This window comes from Triticum dicoccoides, chromosome 2A, assembly GCF_002162155.2.
Source record: "Triticum dicoccoides isolate Atlit2015 ecotype Zavitan chromosome 2A, WEW_v2.0, whole genome shotgun sequence".
NCBI lineage: Eukaryota > Viridiplantae > Streptophyta > Magnoliopsida > Poales > Poaceae > Triticum > Triticum dicoccoides.
Genome location: NC_041382.1, coordinates 777046408 through 777060195, shown reverse-complemented (window position 1 = coordinate 777060195; position 13788 = coordinate 777046408). Strand labels below are relative to the sequence as shown.

General features: G+C 46.8%; 1 protein-coding gene across 1 annotated transcript; it reads left to right on the top strand.

Moving 5' to 3' along the window:
* Positions 1–9950: 9950 nt before the first annotated feature.
* Positions 9951–12869, top strand: LOC119358449 (glutathione S-transferase U19-like). Its single transcript, XM_037624988.1, has 4 exons — positions 9951–10353; positions 10448–10702; positions 11202–11253; positions 12694–12869. The coding sequence occupies exons 1-4, from the start codon at positions 10012–10014 to the stop codon at positions 12867–12869; spliced, it is 825 nt and encodes a 274-aa protein (XP_037480885.1). The 5' UTR covers positions 9951–10011.
* Positions 12870–13788: the final 919 nt, after the last annotated feature.

Below are 13788 nucleotides of genomic sequence, written 5' to 3'. Positions count from 1 at the left end.
AGGGATCATCTTATTTACTACCGTCGTCCTAAGCAAACAAGATGCATAAACATGATAAACATCACATGCAATCAAATAGTGACATGATATGGCCAATATCATTTTGCTCCTTTTGATCTTCATCTTCGGGGCTCCATGATCATCATCGTCACCGGCACGACACCATGATCTCCATCATCATGATCTCCATCATCGTGTCTTCATGAAGTTGTCACGCCAACGACTACTTCTACTTCTATGACTAACGCGTTTAGCAATAAAGTAAAGTAGTTTACATGGCGTTCTTCAATGACACGCAGGTCATACAATAAATAAAGACAACTCCTATGGCTCCGGCCGGTTGTCATACTCATCGACATGCAAGTCGTGAATCCTATTACAAGAACATGATCAATCTCATACATCACATATCATTCATCACATTCTTCTTGGCCATATCACATCACATAGCATACCCTGCAAAAACAAGTTAGACGTCCTCTAATTGTTGTTGCATGTTTTACGTGGCTGCTATGGGTTTCTAGCAAGAACGTTTCTTACCTACGCAATACCACAACGTGATATGCCAATTGCTATTTACCCTTCATAAGGACCCTTTTCATCGAATCCGTTCCGACTAAAGTGGGAGAGACTGGCACCCGCTAGCCACCTTATGCACCAAGTGCATGTCAATCGGTGGAACCTGTCTCACGTAAGAGTACGTGTAAGGTCGGTCCGGGCCGCTTCATCCCACAATACCGTCGAAACAAGATTGGACTAGTAACGGTAAGCATATTGAACAACATCAACGCCCACAACTACTTTGTGTTCTACTCGTGCAAAGAATCTACGCAATAGACCAAGCTCTGATACCACTGTTGGGGAACGTAGCAGAAATTCAAAAAATTTCCTACGTAACACCAAGATCTATCTATGGAGAGACCAGCAACGAGTAGAAAGGAGAGGAGAGTTTGCATCTACATACCCTTGTAGATCGCTAAGCGGAAGCGTTCAAGTGAACGGGGTTGATGGAGTCGTACTCATCGTGATTCAGATCACCGATGATCCTAGTGTCGAACGGACGGCACCTCCGCGTTCAACACACGTACAGCTCGACGATGTCTCCCACGCCTTGATCCAGCAAGGAGAGAGGGAGAGGTTGAGGAAGACTCCATCCAGCAGCAGCACAACGGCGTGGTGGTGGTGGAGGAGCGTGGCAATCCTGCAGGGCTTCACCGAGCACCTACGGGAGAGGAGATGTGTCACGGGAGGGAGGGAGGCGCCAAGGGCTCAGGTGTGGATGCCCTCCCTCCCCTCCACTATATATAGGGGCAGGGGAGAGGGGGGAGGCGCAGCCTTGCCCCCTACTCCAAGAAAGGGGTGCGGCTAAGGAGGGGGGGAGGAGTCCATCCTCCCCAAGGCACCTCGGAGGTGCCTTCCCCCTTTAGGACTCTTCCCTTTTTCCTTTATCTTGGCGCATGGGCCTCTAGGGGCTGGTGCCCTTGGCCCATGTAGGCCAAGGCGCACCCCCTACAGCCCATGTGGCCCCCCGGGGCAGGTGGCCCCACCCGGTGGGCCCCCGGGACCCTTCCGGTGGTCCCGGTACAATACCGATGACCCCGAAACTTGTCCCGATGGCCGAAACAGGACTTCCTATATATAAATCTTTACCTCCGGACCATTCCGGAACTCCTCGTGACGTCCGGGATCTCATCCGGGACTCCGAACAACATTCGGTTACCACATACAAGCTTCCTTTATAACCCTAGCATCATCGAACCTTAAGTGTGTAGACCCTACGGGTTCGGGAGACATGTAGACATGACCGAGACGTTCTCCGGTCAATAACCAACAGCGGGATCTGGATACCCATGTTGGCTCCCACATGTTCCACGATGATCTCATCGGATGAACCACGATGTCAAGGACTCAATCGATCCCGTATACAATTCTCTTTGTCTAGCGGTATTTTACTTGCCCGAGATTCGATCGTCGGTATCCAATACCTTGTTCAATCTCGTTACCGGCAAGTCACTTTACTCGTTCCGTAACACATCATCCCGTGATCAACTCCTTGGTCACATTGCGCATATGATGATGTCCTACCGAGTGGGCCCAGAGATACCTCTCCGTTTACACGGAGTGACAAATCCCAGTCTCGATCCGCATAAAACAATAGGTACTTTCGGAGATACCTGTAGTGCACCTTTATAGTCACCCAGTTACGTTGTGACGTTTGATACACCCAAAGCACTCCTACGGTATCCAGGAGTTACACGATCTCATGGTCAAAGGAAGAGATACTTGACACTGGCAAAGCTCTAGCAAACGAACTACACGATCTTTGTGCTATGCTTAGGATTGGGTCTTGTCCATCACATCATTCTCCTAATGATGTGATCCCGTTATCAACAACATCCAATGTCCATAGCCAGGAAACCATGACTATCTGTTGATCACAACGAGCTAGTCAACTAGAGGCTCACTAGGGACATATTGTGGTCTATGTATTCACACGTGTATTACGATTTCCGGATAATACAGTTATAGCATGAATAAAAGACAATTATCATGAACAAGGAAATATAATAATAATACTTTTATTATTGCCTCTAGGGCATATTTCCAACACCAACACATATCCATTAACGATGTGTGGGTCAATGAACCCAACATCATGGATGTTCCTTACTCTGCATTCCTTAATCTTCATTCTGCATGTATAATAGCGGACACAACAATATAGTTAGGACATATATATAGTGCAGGCAATATGAACGAGATGGGGTAGAAATAAATCACTTACAGAACGTAGCAACTATGATAGATTTCTCGAGCTCGCGAAGATTGAAAAGCTGGAACAATTCACTCAGATGAATTTGTACATAGTAATGTTTGAAGTGATGCTCATATCTAACTTCTGCATAAATATATTCTTTGGCGTTTTTATTTTTTATGTAACCCTTGTACCATTTCAGCAGACCTTTCATTTGTGGGTAGATCCTCTTCCTGCGCAGGCTCGACGAGAGGCCCATTCTTCACATATGTAATTACTACCTCCTTCACTGGTGCCTCATCAAGGCCTAACAGTTCACGAAGAGTAATACCTAAGTTGGCCGCTTGTTCTCTGGCACTCGTTACAGTCAATCCATGTGCTACCGCAGCTGCTATGATATCGGGGTCATCCGGACCGGCGGCTTTCACTATAAGCGGGGCAATCGATTGTTTACTTTGTTCCCCGAGCTGGGCAACTCGTTTCCCGCTTTTTTTACTTTCTAATTCCGTTTTCTCGGCCTCCTCCAAGGCTTTGTTCTCCTGGTTCTCCGCCCGCTCTTTCTTCTCCTTCAACATGAGTGCCTGCCTACGAAGTTCACGTGCATAGTCGTCAGGCAGATTCTTCGCGGCTTGGGACGGTGTGCTCAAAAATGACTTAGCCCACTTCTTTTGCTCATCAGAAAATACTGGCTTGGGCTCGGGCTCTCTTTTCTTCTTGCAGTCCGCCTTCCATTTCTCATGATCAGCAGTCGTGGCCGCGGCAGTTTCCTCGGCACTACGTTCCCAAGGCCTTGTGGGGAGAGGCTTCAGTGATGGCTCCGGTACCTTTGTGGTCTTAGGTACATAAGGGTCCGGGTTAATAATCCAGGACTGCTTCTGCTTCTTTGCCGGAGGTGGATTGGGGGGCGGCGTCTGATCACCCGCCGGACGAGGACTGGGGGGCGGCGTCTGATCACCCGCTGGACGTTGTGGACTGGGGGGCATCGGCTGACGTGATGGAGGTGTAGGTGAACTGCCACCACCGTAGGGGGGTGGACTTGTTGTCCTTGGCGCCTCGCCTGGAAACTTGATAAACTTCTTTTGCCATAGAATGAAATGGCGCTTGACATCTCCAAGTCTTTTCTCCCCTTCAGGTGTAGCAATGTCAATCTCCAGGTCCTCAAACCCTTGGACTATGTCCTTCACCGTGACACGAGCATAGCCATCTTGAATGGGGTTGTTGTGGTGGAGTGCTCCAGGTAAACATGGTAAAGCACTGCCGATGGCTACCTTCATGGACATGTTCCCGATAGGATAATACAGATGACATTCTTTCATCTCCTTTATATCGTCCACGGGGTAGCGAGGAGGCTCCGGTGCAGTAATTTCGACCACCAGAGGCTCCGGTGCAGTAATTTCGACCACCAGAGGCTCCGGTGCAGTAATTTCGATCGTCGGTGCATCTGCACCAGCCGGTGGGGCCTCCGTGGAAGCCACACTGCTTCTCCGCTGCTGGCTTCTGAGATCCGCTGGATGATCTTCATGCTGCGCCCGAGCTGCATCTCTTTCGGCTACTAGTACACTCACGGTTTTCTTCATCACATCCATTTCCGATGCCAACCGCGCCACAACATCTGCTTCCCGATCCATCTTTCTCTTCCGGCTTTTGTAACCGTACGGGTCATCGTTCTGGGGGAACCCTATTTTCCACGGAATGTGCCCCATGCCTCGTACACGTCCTCCGTGTTCAGGATTCCCGAGGGCTTTTGTCAGCGCGTCGTTCTCTCTGTTGAACTTGATCTTCCCCTCTTGAGCATCCCTCATTGCGTCAATAAGGGCTTGGGTGGGTTTAATTATTTTGCCCCGGTAAACACACTCCCCTGTCTCCGGGTTCAGCGTTCCCCCATGCCCGTACCACCAGCTTTTGGCCCTTGGGTCCCATCCCTCCGTACCTGGACGGATTCCTCGCGCCCTCAGCTCATTCTCCATCTTCTCCCACCTAGGCTCCCAAAGGCGATACCCTCCTGGCCCCATAATATGATTGTACTCCTTCTTAGCCGCATTTTCCTTATTTTTTTTCGATATTTGAATGAACTGCTCCGATTTCTTTTGCTTCACAAATTCTGGCCAATCATGTTTCAGTTTCTCATATTGTCCTTTGAAATCCGGAGTCTTGTTCTGCTTGACAAAGTCATGGGCTAGATTTTGCTTGAATTTCCGGAATGCGTCGGCCATCTTATGAAGAGCGAACTGTTTGACTAGCCTCCTCCTCTCCTTGTTTTCCTCAATCTTGTTACCCTCCTCATCGAATTTGTTGTATTCCGGAGGTAGAACGAAATGTTCCATAAGCTTCTTGAAGCAATCTTTTTTTGTTCTCTTATCGACAAAAGTGAAACCATCAATTCGTGCCTTCTTTGGCTCATTCCACTCCTGGACGGTGATCGAGACGTTGTCTCTAACAATGGCTCCACATTGGCTGACAAACTTGGTGGCGTTCTTGCGGGGCTCCAGCGGCCTGCCGGTTGCACTGTCGACAACCTCGATGGTGCATGTTTCTCCTTGTTTCATCGTCTTGGTTGCGCCACGCTTTGACGACGTACTCGATTGTTTCGACGATCCGGCCGAGGGCTAAAATAAGAAAGAGTCGCGCGCGTTAGTACACACATATTTATTCAAATCAGTTAGTTTGTATCACCAGAGGCTCAATGTATATATATACCTCGGCGCCGGAGGTGGTTGCTACTTCCATTTGAAGATCGTCGTTTATCGACTAATGTTCGGCATCATCTTGCTGACGGCACCCTTCATCTTCACCGTCAAGGTTCAGATAAGAAGAGATATCATCTTCTTCTTCTCCGGTCGGCACATATAGAATATCGCCGTTTATGATGCCGAACATATGTGCTTCACCGTCCGGATCATAGTTGTCCATAATCGGGTCAGCTCTATCGTCCGCCATTATGTCAGTCCTGAAAACATGTAGTAAAAACAAATTAATTAAGTGAAGAAGGGGGGCGGTGGCGGTGGCGGTGGCGAAAGGGCGGTGGCAAAAGGAGGGGGCGAGGAAGGGGTGGGAGAGGGTGTCGCGGTAGAGCGCGAGACGGGGCGGCAGACGACGGCGTCACGGAGAGGGGAGGCGAGGACAACACATTTATAACCCTCGCCGTCCCCTCTCGATCCCTAAAAAAACACCCACGATAAGCAAACATATTATAATCTTCTGACATGTCTGTCTTGTCCTCCACTCCCACGATGTTTCTTTTCCCTGAAAGAACAATGTGGCGCTTTGGATCATCGCATGATGTACTGATCGTTTTCTTATCTTTCCGTTTCCTCGGTTTGCTACTCATGTCCTTCACATAGAAAACCTGAGCGACATCTTTCGCTAGGACGAATGGTTCGTCAAGGTAACCAAGATTGTTGAAATCCACCATTGTCATTCCGTATTGCTGGTCCACCTTTACCCCACCTCCTGTTAGCTTGAACCATTTGCACCGGAACAAAGGGACCTTAAAGGAGGGTCCATAGTCAAGTTCCCATATCTCCTCTATGTAACCATAATATGTGACCTTTTGCCCATTCTCGGTTGCTGCATCAAAGCGGACACCACTGTTTTGGTTGGTGCTCTTTTTATCTTGGGCGATCGTGTAAAATGTATTCCCATTTATCTCGTACCCTTGGAAAGTCGTTATAGTCGAAGATGGTGTCTTGGCCGACATGTACAGCTGATCTACAACATCATTGTCATTCATTAAATGTTTTCTCAACCAACTGCCGAAAGTCTCCATGTGGGCCTTCCTAATCCAGGATTCAGGCTTCCCCGGGTTGTCCGAGCGTAAAATATTCTTGTGTTTCTCAAAGTACGGAGCCACCAAGCTGGAATTGGTCAGTACAGTGTGGTGTGCTTCAGTCAGAGAATGGCCGTCCATACATGTCGTTGATTTCCTTCCGATCGTGCCTTTTCCACTTAGTCTCCCCTCGTGCCGCGATCGAGGAAGACCAATCGGCTTAAGGTCAGGAACAAAGTCAACACAAAACTCAATTACCTCCTCATTTCCATAGCCCTTGGCGATGCTTCCTTCTGGCCTAGCACGGTTACGAACATATTTCTTTAATACTCCCATGAACCTCTCGAAGGGGAACATATTGTGTAGAAATACAGGACCGAGAATGAAAATCTCTTCGACTAGGTGAACCAAGAGGTGCGTCATAATATTGAAGAAGGATGGCAGGAACACCAACTCGAAACTGACAAGACATTGGATCACATCGTTCTGTAACCGTGGTAGATCTTCTGGATTGATTACCTTCTGAGAGATTGCATTGAGGAATGCACATAGCTTCACAATGGCTACTCGAACATTTTCCGGCAGGAGCCCCCTCAAAGCAATCGGAAGCAATTGCGTCATAATCACGTGGCAGTCGTGAGACTTCAGGTTTTGGAACTTTTTCTCCGCCATGTTTATTATTCCCTTTATATTGGACGAGAATCCAGACGGGACCTTCATACTGCTCAGGCATTCAAAAAAGATGACCTTCTCTTCTTTGGTCAGAGCGTAGCTGGCACGACCTTGAAACCATTCCGGATGCCGGTCATCAGGGTCTTTCAAACGTTGCTGGTCCTGCCGTGCTTCCTTTGTATCATTTTTCTTCCCATACACGCCCAAGAAGCTTAGGAGGTTCACGCAAATATTCTTCGTAACGTGCATCACGTCGATTGCAGAGCGGACTTCTAGGACTTTCCAATATTCTAGCTCCCAGAATATAGATTTCTTCTTCCACATGGCTGCGTGCCCGTCAGCTCCCTTCGGAACTGATTGTCCGCCAGGACCCTTTCCAAAGATGACTTTCAAATCCTTGACCATATCAAATACCTCAGCACCAGTGCGTTCCGCAGGCTTCGGCCGGTGATCTGCCTTGCCGTTGTAATGCTTGCCTTTCTTTCTTACTGGATGAATTTTCGGAAGAAATCGACGATGCCCAAGGTACACGTTCTTCTTACAATTTGGCAAATGTACACTTTCAGTCTCATGTAAGCAGTGCGTGCATGCATTGTATCCCTTATTTGACAGTCCCGAAAGGTTGCTAAGAGCAGGCCAATCGTTGATGGTTACGAAAAGCAACGCTCGTAGGTTAAATTCCTCTTTTTTGTGCTCATCCCACACACGGACACCAGGTCTGCCCCACAGCTGTAAAAGTTCATCAACTAATGGCCTTAGGTACACATCGATGTCGTTGCCGGGTTGCTTCGGACCTTGGATGAGCACTGGCATCATAATGAACTTCCGCTTCATGCACAACCAAGGAGGAAGGTTGTAGATGCATAGAGTCATGGGCCAGGTGCTATGGCTGGAGCTCTGCTCGCCAAAAGGATTCATGCCATCTGTACTTAGACCAAATCTTATGTTCCTTGCGTCAGCTGCAAAATCTCTGAACTCTCTGTCGATCTTTCTCCATTGCGTTCCATCTGCGGTGTGTCTCAACTCCCCGTCCGACTTACGGTCCTCTTTGTGCCATCGCAATAACTTGGCATGCTCTTTGTTCCTGAACAGACGTTTCAACCGTGGTATTATAGGAGCATACCACATCACCTTGGCGGGAACCCTCTTCCTGGGTTTCTCGCCCTCAACATCGTCACCAGGGTCATCGCCTCTGATCTTATAACGCAATGCAGTGCATACCGGGCATTCATTCAAATTCTTGTATTCACCGCGGTAGAGGATGCAGTCGTTGATGCATGCATGTATCTTCAGAACCTCTAAACCTAGAGGGCAGACAACCTTCTTTGCTTCGTACGTACTGGCGGGCAACTCGTTATTCTTTGGAAACATATTCTTCAACATTTTCAGCAAGTTTTCAAATGCCGAGTCAGCTACACCTGCCTGTGCCTTCCATTTCAGCAAATCCAGTGTGCAGCCCAGCTTTTTCAGACCATCATCGCATCCGGGGTACAACGAATTTCTGTGATCCTCTAACATGCGATCCAAATTCTCCCTCTCCTTTTCAGTTTCGCAGCGTCTCCGTGCATCAGCAATGGTCCGACCAAGATCATCAACGGTCTCATCACGTGCCTCTTCTTCACCTTCCCCTTCACCTTCCCCTTCACCTTCCCCTTCACCTTCAGCATCCTCCGTGAAAGTATCACCGAAATGAGCAAGATAGCTTTCATCGATGAAATCATCCCCTTCTTCATCTTCTTCCATTATAACCCCTCTTTCTCCATGCTTGGTCCAACAATTATAGCTTGGCATGAAACCGTGCCGAAGCAGGTGCAGGTGAACTTCTCTTGAGGAAGAGTAACCCTTCTGATTCTTACATTCAACACATGGACAGATAACAAAACCCTTCTGCTTGTTCGCATTAGCCACTACGAGGAAATCTTTCAAACCCGTAGTGAACTCGCGGGAGAGTCGATTACCGTACATCCATTGCCGATTCATCTGCATTATTATAATATAAAATATATAATTAACCATCATGCATTTGTTAAAGTAACTAGCTATAAACAATAGAAATTAAACAATGAACAACACACATGCATATTTTATCAATGACACACATGCATGAAAGGTTCAAGTTGCTAACCGCGATCGAGGAGGAACCTCAAGTGTGGCTCCAACACTTCATATCATGTTTGTTTCACGATGTTGGGCATTTCATCAAACACCTTGTGTGCATAAGAGGAACCAAAAGCAAACCTACACCCCCTTGTGAAGAGAAGTGGCATCAAATGGCTAAGTGAGTGCGCTGAACTGGTATATATAGGGGAGGAGCTTTAGTCGCGGTTGGCCAGGCCAACCGCGACTAAAGGCCTTTGGGCACCTTTAGTCGCGGTTGGCCTGGCCAACCGCGACTAAAGCCCCTCACGTGCACCAGCTGGCCACCGAGCGCCCTGGCCCAAGCCTTTGGTCGCGGTTCGTCTGCCGAACCGCGACTAAAGACTTCATTAGTCGCGGTTCCTACAGTTTCGCGACTAATGGGGCTGGACGGAAGCCTCTTTTTCTACCAGTGTTCCAAGTGAACAAGTATTAACCGGTGCGTGTCAATGAATATTAAGTACCCTTCCCTGATCGATGTTTACTTTTCTCTACTTGTTGAAACTATAGCGGGTCCAATGACATAGGCGTCAGCCATGATGCCATCGATCCAGTGGAGCTGGTTGGTTCCCCTATATATAAATCCCAGTTGTGTGCAATGCATGCTGCCTTGGCCAGAGTTCGACCCAATCCAAAGTTGCAATTCTTCCCACCTTGAAGAGAGGACAGGACAGGACAGGGCATGGAGAAAGCCATGGACGCAGGGCGGCAGAGCGAGGTGACGTGCGTGGACTTCTGGGCCAACGAGTTCGGCATGCGGGTGCGGATCGCGCTGCGTGAGCTAGGCGTGGCGTTCGAGTACGTCGAGGAGGACCTCCGCGTCCGCGAGAGGAGCGAACTGGTGCGGCGCATGAACCCCGTCCACCGCTCGATCCCCATCCTCATCCACCATGGCCTTCCGGTCTGCGGCTCCGTCAACATCATCGAGTACATCGACGAGGTCTGGGGTGAGGCCCGTTTGCTCCCCGGCAACCCAGTCGACAGGGCTGACGCTAGGTTCTGGGCTGACTTCGTTGACCACAAGGTATGCAAATTACTGTCACTTTTCTGTTGGAGTACATTTTGTTTCGTCGATGCGTTAATTTATATATATGTGATGATGACCTGAATGAAATTAGGTGTTCGGCGCCCAAGTAAGGTTTCTCGAGAGCAAGGGCGAGGAGAAAGATGAGTTGGTCGAGCAACTCAAACGCCTAGAGGAGGTGCTCGGGGACAAGGGCTTCTTTTCTGGCGACGACTTCGGATTCTTAGACATCGTTACTATCCCATTTTCAAGCATGTTTCATGGGTACGAGCAGCTTGGACGGTTTGACCTTGACGTGGAGTGCCCCAAGCTCACGCAGTGGGCAAAGAGGTGCAAGCAAAGGGAGAGTGTAAGAGCGGTTCTTCCGGATGACACAGAGATGTACGAATTACACAAGCACTTGTACGGTATTGAGTAGCGAACCCGACTTCAGTAGCTAGCTGTACGCGCCTGAATTAATCTAGTGTGCTATCGTTGTCATACAGTTACAGAGTTTGCCTCTGCGATGCATGCACTTGTGCGTAACATAACGTGAATAAGTTTTGGCAGACCAATAAGACACCGGCATATATACTTATTTTCGATGACATTAATATTAATATATAACTAACAGCTATGAGAGTGACTCTTTCCTACTCGTAGAGAGGGTTGAGGCATGGAGACCCCTTTCTCCTCTGCTGTTTAATCTTGTAGTGGATGTATTGACTAGAATGCTTAATAAAGCTACATGTTTTGGATTGGTCAAAGGTCCATGTCATGATGTTTTGCCTGGGGGGTTGTTAATCTATGCAGACGGCACTATCTTATTTGTAGATAGTGATCCTAATCTGGCTGTTAACATGAAATAGGTCCTCACCTGCTTTGAGCTAGTGTCCGTGATGAAGATTAACTATGACAAAAGTGAGCTCATTCCAATGAATCTAGCACCCCACGGAACCGTAGAGCTTGCTAATGTTTTTGGTTGCCCTATTGGGTCCTTTCCCATTAAATATCTAGGGATTGCTCTTCACTTTGACAAGTTGTCTAGGGAAGATTTACAGCCTTTATTAGATAATAAGATACTGAAGAGAATAGCTGGATGGAGGGGGGAAAGTGCTTTCGTATAACGGCAGGATCATTTTAATTAAATCCCATTTAGCAAGCATCCCCATCTACTTGCTCTCCTTTTTCAAGTTCCCCAAGTGGGCTATTGACCTTATTAATTCTCAAATGACTAACTGCTTGTGGAATAACTAGGGACACGGGAAAATTCATCTAGCTAACTGGCAACTTGTGTGTATGAGACAAGAGTTTGGGGGTCTTGGGATCCCCAACCTGCATGATCTAAATATCTGTTTATTAGGGTCGTGGGTTAAAAGATACACTAATGGATAAGGGAAAACATGGAGGAATTCTGTAGATGCCAAATATATGTCTTACTCCCCAAACATTTTCTGTAGTGATTCTTTCGGGCCTCTAACTTCGGGAAGGGAGTTATTTGGGTAGCTAAAGCTGTCAAATTTGGGTTTAGATGGATGGTAGGACATGGTAAAAACATTAGGTTCTGGGAGGATCTATGGTTTGGATCATCCCCTTTAGCTATGCAATACCGGGATCTTTATTGCATCTGTAGAGACCAGTGCCAGACTATCCAACAGATTTGGGATGATCAGACACATAAACTTTCTTTTAGAAGGAACTTTGATGATAATATGATGAATGCCTGGCTTGAGCTTACTGAGATAGCCAAGGGCATTTCCTTTACAGACTACTGATTCTCTATTGTGGCAATATGAAAACTCCGTGCAGTATTCATCTATTGCCCTGTATGCAATCATTAGTTTTAGAGGGGTGGTGCTTTTTTACATTTTTGCTGTTTGGAAACTGTTGATCCCACCCAGAATTCATGTGTTCTTGTGGCTCTTGTTCCACAACAAGCTCATGAGTAGGGATAACCTCGAGAATAGAAAATTCAGGAATCCTAAAGACCGTGTTTTCTGTTCTTGTAATGAGTCCATTGAACATATGTTTTTTGATTGCATAGTAGCAAAGCAAGTGTGGGGTAAAGTTAGTGAGTTCTTTGGTAGACCTTTAGGGAGCAATGTTACTTCTATTGCTTGTCTTTGGGCTGCAGGAAAAAGTCTAGATGCTTTAAATACAATTTGTGCTGCTGTTCTCGGCCTTGTGGAAAAACAGGAAAATATTGTTTTTAATGGAGTTTCTTGGATATCTCTCAACCAGATCTGGTGTCTAGTCATACCGCTGGTTAGAAAAAGGGGCCTGATCTACAAAGATCATATACTGGACAAGGTGGAGCAATTCTGCCAATATGTTCAGCAGACGATACATTTGCGTGTGTAGCTGGAGTGGGGGTAACCATGAACCCTGGCATTAATGCTGGAGGTCATCTCCCGGAAGCTGACCTTGGAGCTGGTGACGATGATGATGCAGCATGCAAGAAGCACATTGGAGTGGTATCTGAGAGCCCTGTCTCAACCCTTGAAGCTGCATATTTGGCGTCGCCATTCATAGTTTGAATTTCCTTGTAATATTGGAAGAAATCTCCAGAAGAATGTTTTTCGTTTTCGTAGTTTGGGTCCATTATTTTTAATCTTTCGCTGCTTTTATGCTTTCGCTAAAACACTTGAGACCTGTACTGGACCTGGGTTTGGTCAAGCTTCTTTCTATGAAAGTGGAGCCAGGGAGCTCCCCCTGTTTTTCTATTTTTTAATATTAGTGTACATTTTTAAAATCATCACATATTTAGTTACGTTTTTCTCTTCCGCCCACATTTATCAATTCAAAAAAAAATATACTTCCTCCATTTCAGTATACAAGGCCACTTCATATTTTTATGTCTAACTTTGACCATTAATTTTACCAACAAAAAGTGAGTTATAGGCCACAAAAAGTATGTCATTGGATGCACATTTGAAAGAACTTTCCGATGATATATTTTTATGACATGTTGCCAATATTTTATTGACTAAAATTATAAATCAAAGTTTGACATGAAAAATGAAGTGGCCTTGTATACAGAAATGGAGGGAGCATAATTGTAGTAGGCGTATTTTCTTGCTTCGACTAGCTTCTAAAAGGCTTGACCATATTTTTCACTTTCAACGCATATTGCATCTCCATGCATAGGGGGGGGGGGTGCCTATTCACTATCCGGTGACTTTTATTCTAACAACTAGATGATGCTCCGCACGTTGATGCGGGAATGCTTAGATGTATATTTATGGAATGATAGAAAAAAATATAGAATATTGAGTAACATAGAATAATATAACAAAAACCATTTGCTAGGTGCCTCATGGATTGCCATAGGCGCAAAATGAATCCCATGCATAAGAAGTCTCAGATGCAAAGGAAATGACACTAAGGGCATGTTTGGTTGCCCTCCACACTTTGCCACACTTTTGTGTCACAAGTGTGGCATGCCACAGTTTTTAT